The sequence below is a fragment of the Myxocyprinus asiaticus genome, chromosome 5 (assembly GCF_019703515.2).
Source record: "Myxocyprinus asiaticus isolate MX2 ecotype Aquarium Trade chromosome 5, UBuf_Myxa_2, whole genome shotgun sequence".
In the NCBI taxonomy this organism is placed as follows: Eukaryota; Metazoa; Chordata; class Actinopteri; order Cypriniformes; family Catostomidae; genus Myxocyprinus; species Myxocyprinus asiaticus.
The window spans coordinates 44,872,792-44,888,557 of record NC_059348.1 but is presented as its reverse complement, the minus strand read 5'-3'; the positions used below and the strand labels follow the sequence as shown (position 1 = coordinate 44,888,557).

The following is a 15,766-nucleotide window of genomic DNA, read 5'->3' as shown; positions in this document are numbered from 1 at the left end:
AGATCTAAACCAAGACCAACAAAGCTTCTGTAAAGGGGGCCTGGGTAGCTCAACGAGTAAAGACACTGACTACCACCCCTGGAGTTCACGAGTGCGAATCCCAGGGTGTGCAGAATGGCTCCAGCCAGGTCTCCTAAGCAACCAAATTGGCCCGGTTGCTAGGGAGTGTAGAGTCACATGTCACACAACCTCCTCATGGTCGCTAAAATGTGCTTCGCTCTCGGTGGGGCACGTGATGAGTTGTGCGTGGATGTCGCAGCACAACTTTGGGCATTCCAAATAATAAAATTTTTTTAAAAAAAGCTTCTGTACAGTGTTCCTACTACTCAGTTGTAAACAGTGCTGTTCTTCCTGGTGTGTGGCACGTGCCTCAGTTCTCGCATGTCTCAAGTGCCAACGCTATTACATCACATGCGCATACCGCTGCTGACCGGATGCGGTACTTAAATGTTGAGCTTTTTTCGTCACTTTAGTAGACATTAATTTATCCGCTGGGGTCGTATGGATGATGTTTATGCTGACTGACTGTTCTTTTTGGAGCTTCAAAAGTAAAATCACCATCCACTTGCTTTTTAAGGACCTACTGAGCTAAGATATTTTTCAGAATTTCTTCAAATGTGAAAAAAGAATGTCATACACACCTGGGATATCATGAGGGTGAGTAAATGATGAGAGAATTTTTAATTTTAGGTGAAATATCCCTTTGATTCTGTGTTTATAAGTGTAAACCAGCAACAAGGCTGAAGCTAACTTGACTGCTGTGTGTGTGTGTGTGTGTGTGTGTGTGTGTGTGTGTGTGAGAGAGAGAGATAGTGTGTTCATTGATTTGTACATAATTAATCTTCTGTAATCTACAAATCTTCAAATTTGAGTTTTTTTTGTAGTTATTATATCAAAACTTAAACTGATGTTTTTTCTGACTTTTATAAAAGAGATTCATGACAACTGATATGTAAGGGATAATATTCAGTACAGTCAGCTGGTTGTTATCACACAGTAACATTTTAACATCAATAATATTGGGTTTATATGACCGGCTGACTGTACATTATCCTGCTTATCACATGGCTACTGACCAAATAAAAACATGGACATATAATATGATTTGAGTGGTGTGATATGAGGATATGCGGTTGTTACTGAGAAATATCAGACTACTAGATGGTGCCATTGACCAATCAGAATCGAGTATTCCAAAGAGCTGTATAATAAACTGTTTGAAAATATTTGTCGAGCTACATTTGATGTGTATTTACATTGTTTCATGTCTGTGTGTATGTGTATCTGTATGTGTGTGTTTGTGTTTGTGTATGTGTGTATATGATTGTCTGTCTTCTCTCCAATAGAAAAGTAAACAAATGCTACCGTGGAAGGTCCTGTCCTGTCATTGTTCACTGCAGGCAAGGACAAAAACACACACTCTCACACTCACAAGTGCAAAACATAAACACACATTGATGAAAATTGGAAGACAGGTTAAATATAAGCAGACATTTTTAGATAGCCTACTTCAGTTACTGTAAAATAATCTGTAATATGTGTTTTTAAAGGAATATTCTGGGTTCAATACAAGTTAAACTCAGTTGACACCATTTGTAACATAATGTTGATTACCATGAAAAAAAAAAATTCAACCTGTCCCTCGTTTATTTAAAAATCACATTTATTCTTGGCACTTACAACGGAAGTGAATGGGGCCAGTCAGTAAACATTACAATGTACACTTTCAAAAGTATGGCCACATGACGTAAACATTATACATGTTAACATGACAATAGCATGAAAAAAATTTCTGTTCTACTGGAATTTAGGGTGATGAAATCACTCATAGGTTTTTCCGATGTTACGTTGTCATATTAAATACATCTTTACACTGATAAGGTTAGGAAGCGATTTTATTACACTAAAATCATGTTGACATGTATAATGTTTATATCTTGTGGCTATACTTTGGTAACCATGTTTATATTTTTATGACTGGCCCCATTCACTTCCATTGTACAGTAAGTGCCTTACTGTACTTTTTTTTTTTTCTTTTTTTTTTTTATAAGCAAAGGATACGTTGAAAATATTTTTTGTGGTAATTAATATTATGCCACAAATGCTGTCGAGCTTAATTGTACTGAACCCAGAATATTCCTTTAATTGTTTTTTTTTTTTTTAATCTTGCTGTTTTTGTTCTTTTTCCATCAGTGATGGTGCTGGGCGGACTGGGACATATATTCTTATTGACATGGTGTTGAATAAAATGGCTAAAGGTAAATTCAAAGACAGACACTGGAGTTATATCAGATACAGACCTGAGCTTCAGGATCTGGAGCCGGGCTTGATCAGTAGGAGTTCAGTGAAGTCTCATGTATTATTTACAATCTAGTAATTCAGATATTGAACTTCCCTCTCAGTGTGAGCTGTGCTTGTGTTTTACAGGTGCAAAAGAGATTGACATTGCTGCTACTCTGGAACACCTCAGAGACCAGAGACCTGGCATGGTCCAGACCAAGGTACGTGGTCTTAAACACACGAGGGGACATGCACACTGAAACACAAAACCATATTTTCATAATGACACATGCTGTGTCTTCCACAGGAGCAGTTTGAGTTTGCATTGACAGCTGTAGCAGAGGAAGTGAACGCTATTCTCAAAGTCCTGCCACAGTGATAATTCTTCTCTTCTTTTTCTCTCAACTTGTTTCCCTCTATCTTTCTCTCTCTCTCTCTGTTGTATATAAACTCTGGTCCTGAACATATATGTCCTATAGAAACTATTTTGTCAGTAAAATCATTGGACTATATTTGTAATTAGGAACTGTGTGTTGTTTTAGTTCTGTGTGAATATGAAAGCACATTTCATTCTACCGCATGCCAGATTGTTTCAGATTTTAATTACTCTCTAGTCATTGCTGTTTCTGCTGTCATTTCTTGATGTATAATTATGAAATGATGCTGGCAACTGCATATAACATAAAAGGCCAGATCAGTTCTAAATATATAGTTAATTGGACATGAATTTATAGAACAAACCTGTCTGTTAAAGTGCTTTGTTATTTAAGATTTAGAATTTTGTTCTACGGGTTATGTGTGCCAACTACAACAGTTTATCTGATCATCAGAGATTAATAAAAGTAGAAACATCTTGCATGACATTACATACAAGCACATAAACCATGATTCATGCCAAGAACATGAGAACATTCCTGCTTTTCCTAGCCAAGGATATGTTCATTAAGTCGTGAAGTTCAATGTATCATTTACATTTACCATAAAACCAAAATATTGACAAGTCCCACCTACAGTTGGTTTTAAAATACAATGCACACAAACTGTGCATGGATTACAAGAAATACTTGTTTATAGCAAGTAGAAATGCATTCAAGACAGTTGTGCTTTATCTTTTATCTTACAGAAAAAATTATACAAATAAAGGTTGTTGTCTAAATCACAGACCCAATGTCAGATATCCATTAAGGTACCTGCTATTACTGAGAGGTTTAATGAGTGCAAATAGAGACTAGATCAATAGGGAAGTAAACATTCAATCATTTTACTAACAGAAAGCAAACTGGTAAATGAGATTTATCTTGGCCTAATGCTTTGTGGGCATGCAGTTATCTCTTGACCCAATAGCAGCTCAGATATCAACATTTAAACCAATAGCAGGCTGGTTTGTACCTAAAGTTTCATTAGGGGACTACTCATATGATGTAACGAGAAAATAAATAAATGTTGTTCAAATTTTAGTTATAACCCCAGTAATAAGATTGATCATTACTAACAAGCTCATTTGTTTGACTAAGTCAGTCTGTGGATATTTAGATTGATCTCTTTCTTCATCATTAACAGACCATCAGTACATAGTACTACAGAATAACAGAAGCTGTTTTGATCCTGTGCAGCTCCATAATAAATTGCAATGTGTCTGTGAAGTAAAACATGAAGTCCTGAGTGTTATGTGATATACACACTCACACACACATGCACATTTATTCTCATGTGAACACACAATGTAACAATGCACATAAACATGTAACCAACAATTTACCTGGTTTAAAGAACCATCAAGTGATAACTAACCTAAATTGATTTATAAATAATACATATTTGAAGGACAATGGAGCTGCGCTGAGAATAAATGAAAATTGCAATTGCAAATGCTGTTTTGACTTATAAGTAGGCTTTCCATAGAATTATGGTCAAGTGATTGATCATGGGAAGATCTTAGAATATCACTGAATTTGGCACTGTGAATGTGAAATATTAATAAATATACAATACAAACAGGGGAAGCATGTGCATTTTATCTGCTATAAAAACTAGGATGTTTCTTGGTAGCGCAGCTTTGGACACAAAGCAGTCTTTGGACATGTCAGTTACAGCAAAAGTTATTTGTAGTTTTAGCAGTTATTTCTTAGATGATCCCGCTATTCTGGAAATCTCACTTTAACCACATATCCTGTGTTTGTGCCTTTTTGTAAAAAAAAAAAAGCCTATTTTTTGTCTGTGTATGACTGGAACAAATGCAAATGATTTACAGTAAGTAATCACTGGATAATATTATGTATTTATCAAGCAGACATTTATAGGTCACGAAATTCTTAAATTTGAATTGGATGTAAATATTGCATCTAACATCTTTATGACATTTTTATATACCCTATACTCCTGATACAAATTCTATTTAGATATCTCATTATTTATTGTTTTGTTTGTTTACACACAATATTGTCAAAGCATCAATACACAATAAAAAAGGCAGTTAAAAAAATTGTGTAAGAGTAAATAAGTGTAATCAATTTATGCTCATCACTCTCAGATTCAGATTAATATGCTGTAGCTTTATTAAAGGAACAGTTCAACCCAAAAAATCTCTCATCATTTACTCACCCTCATGCCATTCCAGATGTGTATGACTTTCTTTTTTCTGCAGAACACAAATGAACATTTTAGAAGAATTGTTCAGCTCTGTAGGTCCATACAATGCAAGTAAATGGTGACCAAAACTTTGAAGCTCCTAAAAGCAAATTAAGGCATCATACAAGTAATGCATATGACTCCAGTGGTTTAATCCATGTCTTCTGAAGTGATCTAATCGGTTTTAGGTGGGAACAGACCAAACTGTAACTTTTTCACTGTACATCTTGGCATTGTAGTGTATAGGCATGATCCTGATTTCAAACTTGCTTACAGTTGGAGTGGTGGACTAAAGCACTGAACTGGTAAGTAGAAGATTGTTGGTTCAATCCCCACAGCCAACACCATTGTGTCCTTGAGCAAGACACTTAACTCCAGGTTGCTCCAGGGGGATTGTCCCTGTGATAAGGGCACTGTAAGTCGCTTTGGATAAAAGCGTCTGCCAAATGCATAAATGTAAATGTAAATGTACACTTCCTAGCGTTCTGCGCATGCGTCAAGCACTAGGAAGTGTAATGAAGCTTGAAATCATGATCATGCCTATACACTACAATGGCAAGATGTACAGTTTCGCACCCGAAAATGGAATTACACTTGGTCTGTTTTCACCCAAAACCGATTGGATCATTTCAGGAGACCTTGATTTAACTACTGGAGTTGAATGTATTACTTTGATGCTGCCTTTATGTGCTTTTTAAAGCTTCAAAGATTTGGTCACCATTTACTTGCATTGTAAGGACCTAGAGAGCTGAGATATTCTTCTAAAAATCATAATTTGTGTTCTGCAGAAAAAAGAAAGTCATACACATCTGGAATGGCATGAGGGTGAGTAAATGATGAGAGACTTCATTTTTGGGGGAACTATCCCTTTAACAAAGCTTTACATTTTATATAGCCAAAGCATTAATAATAGTATTCTGTATACACAAGCATACTCATTTACATATACACAGAATTTGAAAGAATAAAATAAAACTAATAAAATTTACACAAATGTAAATAAATGTAAATCTCTCTCTCTCTCTCACTCTCTCTCTCTTAAAGGAATATTCCTCGTTCAATAAAAGTTCAGCTCAATCAACAGCATTTGTGGCATGATATTGATTACCACAAAAATTTATTTTAACTCGTCCCTCCTTTTCTTAAAAAGAAAGAAAGAAAGAAAAAAATCGAGGTTACAATAAGGCACTTACAATGGAAGTGAATGGGGGCAATTTTTGGAGGGTTTAAAGGCAGACATGTTAAGCTTATAATTTTATAAAAACACATTATTTCTTCTGGTAAAATTCATTTAAGCTGTAAAGTTGTTTAAATTGTCATTTTTACAGTCATTTTAGGGTATGTAGACATTACATTGTCATGGCAACACAATTGTAAAATTGGCTATAACTTTACACAGAATAGGTTAGTAAGCGATCACTAAAATCATGTTGCATATACTCGCATATTGTTGATGTCTTGTGGCTGTACTTCTGAAACAGTAAATATGTTCAAAAATTGGACCCGTTCACTTCCATTGTAAGTGCCTCAGGGTTTTTTTTGTTTTGTTTTGTTTTGTTTTTTGTTTTTAATAAAAGGAGAGACGAATCCAAATAATTTTGAGGCAGTCAATATTATGCCACAAATGCTGTCAACTGAGCTCAACTTGTGTTGAACCCGGAATATCCCATAAACTAAATTATTTGTGTTATTAATATTAATCATAAAATAGCCGATATCAGAGATGCAGAGAAACATTATGTTGAGCCTAAGAGACTTTTATTTTTAAAAGTGTGACAATTAAACAGGAAGTCACAGTCCAAAGTGCTGTCAGTCGTGTTATTCGCTGGACAGTTTTACGTGTCATTAAAAGTCCGTGCTGGGTCGGTTTGATCTTGGAGAAAATGTCCACGGTGATTCCTCGCATCGAGCAGCTGTCATCGAGAGTGGTGCGTGTTCTAGGCTGTAACCCGGGACCCATGACACTGCAGGGCACCAACACATACCTGGTCGGGACTGGCAGAAGGTGGTACAACACTCAAGACACTCGTGCTCTTATGCATGAACGTATTACATTTTTTGATACATCACAGCATTATTGGTATCAAGTGTGAGAGATATGTGCATGTGTGTATCTGTCTGTGTGTTAGGCGAGTGTTAATTGACGCAGGAGAGCCCGCGATACCAGAGTACATTGCCAGTCTGCGTGAGGCGCTGCAGCAGCACGGGACCTCCATACAGCACATTCTGATAACACACTGGCATCATGACCACACTGGTGGAGTACAAGACATTCTCGCAAACTTTCACGCAGGTGAGTCATGGGTATGGTTGATGTACACAAATGCGGAACTGAGTGGCAAAAATGAAATAAGCTAAATAATGTTTTTGTACATTATAATAATGCCTTTGATTCTTTTGAGTCTTTGATATGTCCCAATTTGGAAAGTAAATAAAACGTATGTGTATATTACACAGATGCTGACCTGAGGGTCAGTAAGCTCCCTCGGTATCCTCCGCATGAAGAAGGCATTGGAGAGGAGAAGAAATATTCATATCTCAGTGATGGTGATGTGATAAAGACAGAGGGGGCAACATTACGGTAAACACAAACATATTCTATACATTATGGTGTTTGTTAATGTTAAATCTTTATATTTATAGAATTATAACAAAATAGAATTTTTAATCGCTCACATCTTGGGCCTTAAAGGGACATTCCGTGTTCAAAACAAGTTAAGCTCAATTGACAGCTTGTGTGGCATAATGTTAACATACACCTTAGCCAAATACATTTAAACTCAGTTTTTCACAATTCCTGACATTTAATTGTAGAAAACATTCCCTGTCCTAGGTTTGGATCACTACTTTATTTTAAGAATGTGAAATGTCAAAATAATAGTTGAGAGAATGATTTATTTTAGCTTTTATTTCTTTCATCACATTCCCAGTGGGTCAGAAGTTTACATACACTTTGTTAGTATTTAGTAGCATTGCCTTAAAATTGTTTAACTTGAGTCAAATATTTTGGGTAGCCTTCCACAAGCGTCTCACAATAAGTTGCTGGAATTTTGGCCCATTCCTCCAGACAGAACTGGTGTAACTGAGTCAGGTTTGAAGGCCTCCTTGCTCGCACACGCTTTTTCAGTTCTGCCCACAAATTTTCTATCGGACTGAGTTCAGGGCTTTGTGATGGCCACTCCAATACCTTGACTTTGTTGTCCTTAAGCCATTTTGCCACATGGTATGCTTGTGGTCATTGTCCATTTGGAAGACCCATTTGCGACCAAACTTTACCTTCTTGGCTGATGCCTTGAGATGTTGCTTCAATCTATCCACATAATTTTCCTTCCTCATGATGCCATCTATTTTGTGAAGTGCACCAGTCCCTCCTGCAGCAAAGCACCTCCACAACATGATGCTGCCACCTCCATGCTTCACGGTTGGGATGGTGTTCTTCAGCTTGCAAGCCTCACCCTTTTCCCTACAAACATAATAATCATTATGGCCAAACAGTTCAATTTTTGTTTCATCAGACCAGAGGGTATTTCTCCAAATATAAGATCTTTGTCCCCATGTGCACTTGCAAATTGTAGTCTGGCTTTTTTATGGTGGTTTCGGAGCAGTGGCTTCTTTGCGGAGCAGCCTTTCAGGTTATGTTGATATAGGACTCATTTTACTGTGGATATAGATACTTGTATACCTGTTTCCTCCAGCATCTTCACAAGGTCCTTTGCTGTTGTTCTGGGATTGATTTGCACTTTTCGCACCAAACTACGTTCATTTCTAAGAGGCAGAATGCATCTCCTTCCTGAGTGGTATGATGGCTGTGTTGTCCCATGGTGTTTATACTTGCATACTGTTGTTTGTACAGATGAACGTGGTACCTTCAGGCATTTGAAAATTGCTCCCAAGGATGAACCAGACTTATTGAGCTCCACAATTTTTTTTCTGCGGTCATGTCTGATTCCTTTTAATTTTCCCATGATGTCAAGCAAAGAGGCACTGCTGTTAACGTTTTGGTGACAGATACCACAGGACACATTCAGAGGTCTTGTTTTTTTTTGTTATTAAAATTTTTATTGATTCATAAATTACACAAAAAAATACAACAACATATATATATATATATATATATATATATATATATATATATATATATATATATATATATATATATTGAATCAAACACATTAAACTCCCACTATATCCCCTCCCCCTACCAAACTCCCACCCCACCCTGACCCCCCCACGAACACCCCTGTGGTCAATAGAATATAGACACACACACAGAAAAAAACACAACTAAAACAACAACAAAAAATAAAATACAATAATCAAGTATAATAAAAAAACAAAACAAAAAAAACGAAACTCTAAATTTCTCCCTCCACCACCCCTCCTCGAGATTCCCCCAGAAATGCTAAGTAATTTCCCCATTTCTTATTGTAAGAATCCCTAACCCCCATACTTATGCTCGACCCCTCCTCGAAGGTAGCCACCCTCCCCATCTCCGCGCACCACTCTGGGAACAAGGGTGCTCCATCCGACTTCCAACTCCTCAAAATAACCTGCCTACCAATCATCACACTGGTCAAAGCCCAGTCCTTTGTGTACTTATCCTCCAAATCCATGACCTCCCTATCTCCCAAAATACAGAGTGTGGGGCAGAACGAGACCTGAGTGCCCAACACATCACACACAAAACTTTGCACCTTCAGCCAAAATTCTTGGATCTTACGACACCCACAAAAAACATGGGTGGTGTCTCCATCTTCAGAATGGCATCGCCAGCAGATGGGTGTGTCCTTAAGACCAAGCCTATACAATCTAGAGGGGGTCCAATAAAATCTATGTAAAATCTTAAATTGCATAAGGCGAACCCTTGCACCTCTAGATGCAGACTTGATGTTTTTTAGAATCCTAGCCCACACTCCCTCCTCCAATAACAAATGTAAATCTTCCTCCCATAATCTCTTGAGAGAAGTTGAAGCTCCGTCCCCCAGACTCTGAATTAGCAGGGAGTAATACACTGATGCCTCATGACCTTTCCAAAAGCAGTAATCACCACTCCCAGAGTATCTGCCGCTCTAGGGGGATGTATGCTACTCCCAACAACAGTGCAGAGCAGGTGGCGCAGCTGTAAATACTTATAAAATTGAGATCTGGGAATCCCAAAATGTTGAATCAAATTTTCAAAAGATCTCAACACTCCACTCTCATATAGGTCACCAAGTGTATTAACCCCCCTCACAATCCAATCTGACCAACAGAAAGGGGACTTATTAATACACAGTTTAGGGTTCAGCCATATGCTCGAGGCAACATTTAAATAAACGTCCGAATTAAACTCTCTGGACACTTTTGTCCATACCGAGTGTAAATGCGGGATAATGGGGTGTAACTTAACTTCTCTGATTAGTTTGATAGAAAGGCTTTGCAATGGTGAAATAGGGACAAGAACTTCCTTTTCAATACAAAACCAGGGAGGGTCTCTCTCAGGTGGAAGCGACTAATGAGCCAAATGTCTAAGATGGAATGCATAGTAATAAAACAAAATCTTGGGTAGGCCTAACCCACCTATTCAGAGGTCTTGTTGAGTCCATGCCTTGACGTGTCAGAGCTGTTTTGGTGGCACGAGGGGGACCTACAAGATATTAGGCAGGTGGTTTTAATGTTGTGGCTGATTGGTATATAGCAGAACTGCCACTCACTGAATGTTTTTTGTTTTTGGCACCTTTCTGAGTAAATTATAGAGACTATTGTGCGTGAAAATCCCAGGAGATCAGCAGTTACAGAAATACTCAAACCAGCCCGTCTGGCACCAACAATCATGCATGCGATTATCTAATCAGCCAATTGTGTGGCAGCAGTGCAGTGCATAAAATCATGCAGATACAGGTCAGGAGCTTCAGTTAATGTTCACATCAAGCATCAGAATAGGGAAAAAAATGTATCTCAGTGATTTGGACCGTGGCATGATTGTTGGTGCCAGATGGGCTGGTTTGAGTATTTCTGTAACTGCTGATTTCCTGGGATTTTCATGCAAAACAGTCTCTAGAATTTACTCCAAATGGTGCAAAAAAAAAAAAAAATAAAAAACAGTGCGCGGCAGTTCTGGGGATGGAAATGCTTTGTTGATGAGAAAGGTCAACAGAGAATGGCCAGACTGGTTCGAACTGACAAAGTCTACAGTAACTCAGATAACCGCTCCGTTCAATTGTGGTATTCTGAGATGTAGGTTGGCGCTGTTTTGGTGGCACGAGGGGGACCTACACAATATTAGGCAGGTGGTTTTAATGTTGTGGCTGATTGGTGTATACTGTGTGTATGTATGTATATATATATATATATATATATATATATATATATATATATATATATATATATATATATATAAAATAGTAATTGAGCTGTAAAGTTGTGTAATTGGTCATTTTTATGGTCGTTTTAAAGTTTACGGTGTTACATCATCATAGCAACAAAAGTTGTAAAATTGACTAACGTTACACAGAAAATGTGGCTATACTTTTGATACAGTGTGCATTTTACTGTTTATGGATTGGCCCCTATTCACTTCCATTGCAAGTGCATCACTGTATCCCAGATTTATGGTTTTTTTTTTTTTTTTTTTTTTTTTTTTAAAAAGAAAAGGAGGGACGAGTCAATAGAATTTTCTTTGGTAATCAACATTATGCCAAAAATGCTGTCGACCGAGCTTAACTTGTATTGAATCCGGAATATTATTTTTAAAAGACTGTTTAAGGGGTGTGCCTTTATACATCAGGCATATTAGTGTGTATATGTCTAAATGTAAAAAAAAAAAAATAATAATAATTACTGGCTGAACAAGTTTTTTTTATTTTTTATTCTGTGTGTATGTGTATGTTTAGGGTGTTGTTTACTCCTGGTCACACAGATGATCACATGGCATTACTTTTGGAGGAAGAGCAAGCCATATTTTCAGGTGACTGTATTCTGGGAGAGGGCACTGCTGTGTTTGAGAACCTCTATGATTACATGAAATCACTGCAGAAGCTGCTCAGCGTGAAGGCTGATCTCATATATCCAGGCGAGTGCATGTTGCTATTATTTTTATATATTGTTTTGCAGTACATATTCAGTGATGCTTAAGGATGTGTGTACATGTATTTGTCAGGTCATGGACCAGTTGTGCAGAATGCAGGATCTAAGATCTGTGAGTACATAACTCACCGGAACGCAAGAGAACAGCAGATCCTAAAGGTTCTACAGGAGAACAGCAGAACTGCGTTCACCTCCAGCCAGCTGGTTAAAGTGGTTTATAAGGTCGAGCCCTTTTCTTATTGATTTCAGTTAAGCCTATTCATGATACTTTTGTAATTAGACTGAACCCAAAGACTTCTTAGTGTGAAAACTAAAATTGTGTTATCTGTGTTAAACTTGCAATCATTAGACAAAAAATAAAGAAAACTGAAAATACATGTTCAAATTTATTTTACAATGATTAGCACACACAGGTCTTTGTTATCGATGAATAAAATAAAGTTAATTCTCTAGAAAGATGATGGATTTTCAGGGACACCAGTCAGGTCTATGTTTTAGATTAATTTTGTGGTACTATTGGTTAGACATCTAAAAAACCCACCTCTTGATCGCAATCTCTCCTTATTGTGGTTGTGCACAGAATATGGTGTGTCAAAGGGCAAGGGATAAAGACTGTATAACCAATGGTGGCACAAGACGAAAGAAAAGCAAAAGTTAAATTGGTTCCCCCCAATTGGTTTTGTGGTGACAGGGGCCCTATGAAATCCATTTTATTTTTCTCCAATTTCCATTTTCTTTTTTCCAAAATTCCGTGGTTTCCGTTTTATTTTCTCTGAATTCCCGGTTTTAAAGTTAAATACTTTTTATCATTAAAAAATTGTCTAATCAAATTAATTCATAGAACAGAACAATTACTTTTCAACATACCATTGCATTATTGTTATCAAATGAAGAGCTTCTATACTGATCATAAAAGCAATCTAAAACCAAACGTATTTATTTATTTAATTTTTTCACTGTAGTGCATTACGGTATTAATAAAAGCAGTGATGAAACTCTTGCTTATGAGATATTGCTTAAATATAATGTAATTATTATTGATTGATAATAATTATAATTATAATAATTGTTACTATTTCTACATTGAAAATTGCATTTTACTATACAGAATTAATATATTTTTGTCGTATTTTTTCAATTTCAGGCATCTAGTGAAATGGGACTTTTATTTTGCCATTTTACCAAAACCGGATGTTTTCGACAACTTCACTTCTCACCACGGCCAAAGGCTATGATTTAATTTTATAAATATATATGTGTCTCATTTTGAAGGCTGCTTGCTAGCTAGGATGCATACTTTGAAGGCATTGGTATATCAAGCGTCGTTTAAACGAGACGGCCTTCGTAGGACAAACGGAAACAGAACTTATCATGGTTGCTATGACAGCACGCCACTCTTTAACAAGCATGAGCACTTTAAGTGACAAGGGAACAAAGTCCATTTGGAAGGGAGCCCCCCCCCCTCCAAAGATGCTGCCCCAGGTGGCTGCCCATGTCGCCCATGCCTAAATCCACCACTGAGCTCATGCAAACCATATATTTGTTTAATTAAATCTCAGCCTTTTATGGTTTAATCATCACACTAGAACATATTACGAATTGACTTTGATTAATTGTACATTTATACATCCATTTTATCCCAAGTATGTCAAATTTCGTGACATTCCGCATTTTATTGTTAATTCCGTTTTTATGAGTGGATTCCGTGATTCCGTCTGTGTTTTCCGCAACGTGGAAGACTGCCTTACAGGAGAATGTGAGAAAAACATCCACAGTGAGAGCCTATTCAGCAACAGACACTTGTCAAAGGAATAATTCACTCAAAAATAAAAATCTCTCATCATTTACTCACCCTCATGACATCCCAGTTGTGTATGACTTTCTTTCTTCTGCTGAACACAAACAGATTTTTTTAGAAGAACATTTCAGCTCTGTAGGTCCTCACAATGCAAGTGAATGGTGGCCAGAACTTTGAAGCTCCAAAAAGCACGTAAAGGCAGCATAAATGTAATCCATATGCCTCCAGTGGTTTAATCAATGTCTTCTGAAGCTGAGTGATAGGTGTGGATGAGAACCAGATCAATATTTAAGTCCTGTTTTACTATAAATGCAATGCAATATCTAACTGACTTGGACTTTAACTTATAACAACTTTCCATGTAATGCTGGCTGTGTTCTTTTACAAATTGTTTAATGTCATACGGGAAAAAAAAAAAAAAAAAATCATATAGCTTCTGGAGATATAGATTTAACCACTGGAGTCATATAGATTGCTTTAATGCTGCTTTATTTGCTTTTGAAAATAAAATTTTGGCCACCATTCACTTGCATTGTGAGGACCTACAGAGCTGAGATATTCTTCTACAAATCTGTGTTTGTTTTCAGCAGAAGAAGGAAAGTCATGCATATCTGGGATTGCATGAGGGGGAGTAAATGATGAGGGAATTTTCATTTTTGGGTGATCTATTCCTTTAATGTGCATGATTAGGTTGCACATTATCTTTAGGTTATTTTCTAAAGTGTTTACTCCCAAAGGTGTTCTTGTTTTTTGCCATTTCAGGAGACTCCTGAACACCTGCACAGAGCAGCAGAGGTTAACTTGATGCACCATTTAAAAAAACTTCACAAGGAAGGAAAGATCTGCTTTGGTATGTGTGCATGCAGGTGTTTATGTTTGTCTATGCACAGGTGTGCATTCATATGTTTGCTCTTCTGTTTATTTAAAGAGGCCAACAGGGCACAATTCAGGGCACAAATTCTCTGTGAATTAACATGATTTTCTTTTTCTTTTCTTTTTTTTGCTTGCAGCTGAAGACTCGAGTGAAAAAAAGTGGAAGAGTAATTTGTGATTTTTACCTAGAGCACACATCATCATCAGTGTCTTAAAAAAAGGTTCACAGTGGACTTAGATGGTGTTTATTTGGTTTTGAAGATGTTTCTTTTTTGTGGAAACAATTGTTCATAATTTTAATCTACATACAGGGTGCAGCAATCATTAAACTGGATGAACAAATTTCTACTTAAGTAATGTCTTGTTGCCCGTTCCATATTTCAGGATAATTATTAGGGCTGCTTTCTAAAGACCCATGCCTAAATGGCTACTATGCCCCTGATCTTGCCAATTTTGTCTCTGAAGCCATCTTTACACTACAAAGTTAAAACAAAAGTGGCATTTAGGTGTATTTACACAGACTGTTTAATGCTGCTCAGAGAATTTAATCTGGCTTTTATGCAGCATTGCGTCTTTGAGACATTTTTAATACATTTACAGTTAATTCAATAAATAATAATAATTTCTCTTAAAGGGATAATTCACCCCAAAATGAAAATTCTCATCGTTTACGCACCCTCATGCCATCCCAAATGTGTATGACTTTAGATGTTTAGAAGGATATCTCAGCTCTGTAGATCCTCACGATGCAAGTAAATGGGTACCAAAGCTCTAAAAAGCACATAAAGGCAGTATAAAAGTAATCCATAAGCCTCCAGTGGTTACATCCATGTCTTCTGAAGTGATTAGAAAAGTGTTGGTGAGAAACAGATCAATATTTAAGTCCTTTTGGTTTTTTTACAGTATATTTTCACTTTCACATTCTTCTTCTTTTGTATTTGCCGATTCGCATTCTTCGTACATATCACCACCTACTGGGCAGGGAGGAGAATTTTTAGACCTGTATGGACTGAAAATGGATCTAAAAATCTTTGTTTGTGTTCAACAGAAGAGAGAAAGTCATACACATCTCGGATGGCATGAGGATGAGTAAGTGATGAGAATTTTCAGTTTTGGGTGAAC

General features: G+C 36.9%; 2 protein-coding genes across 3 annotated transcripts in view; both read left to right on the top strand.

Annotated features, from left to right (window-relative positions):
- The window catches only part of LOC127440302 (receptor-type tyrosine-protein phosphatase N2-like), a 29,114-nt gene extending 24,839 nt beyond the window's left edge, over nucleotides 1–4,275 (top strand). For both annotated transcript variants that reach the window (XM_051696811.1, XM_051696810.1), the window contains exons 20-23: nucleotides 1,347–1,400; nucleotides 2,194–2,258; nucleotides 2,428–2,501; nucleotides 2,588–4,275. In XM_051696811.1, the coding sequence (XP_051552771.1) occupies nucleotides 1,347–1,400; nucleotides 2,194–2,258; nucleotides 2,428–2,501; nucleotides 2,588–2,659 (265 nt within the window). In that variant the 3' untranslated portion in view covers nucleotides 2,660–4,275. The remainder of the gene's footprint in view (nucleotides 1–1,346; nucleotides 1,401–2,193; nucleotides 2,259–2,427; nucleotides 2,502–2,587) is intronic.
- A 2,416-nt stretch (nucleotides 4,276–6,691) lies between these two features.
- Nucleotides 6,692–14,986, top strand: LOC127440306 (endoribonuclease LACTB2). The gene is made up of 7 exons (XM_051696816.1): nucleotides 6,692–6,913; nucleotides 7,038–7,201; nucleotides 7,366–7,489; nucleotides 11,781–11,959; nucleotides 12,047–12,195; nucleotides 14,534–14,621; nucleotides 14,782–14,986. The coding sequence occupies exons 1-7, from the start codon at nucleotides 6,792–6,794 to the stop codon at nucleotides 14,820–14,822; spliced, it is 867 nt and encodes a 288-aa protein (XP_051552776.1). The 5' UTR covers nucleotides 6,692–6,791; the 3' UTR covers nucleotides 14,823–14,986.
- Nucleotides 14,987–15,766: the final 780 nt, after the last annotated feature.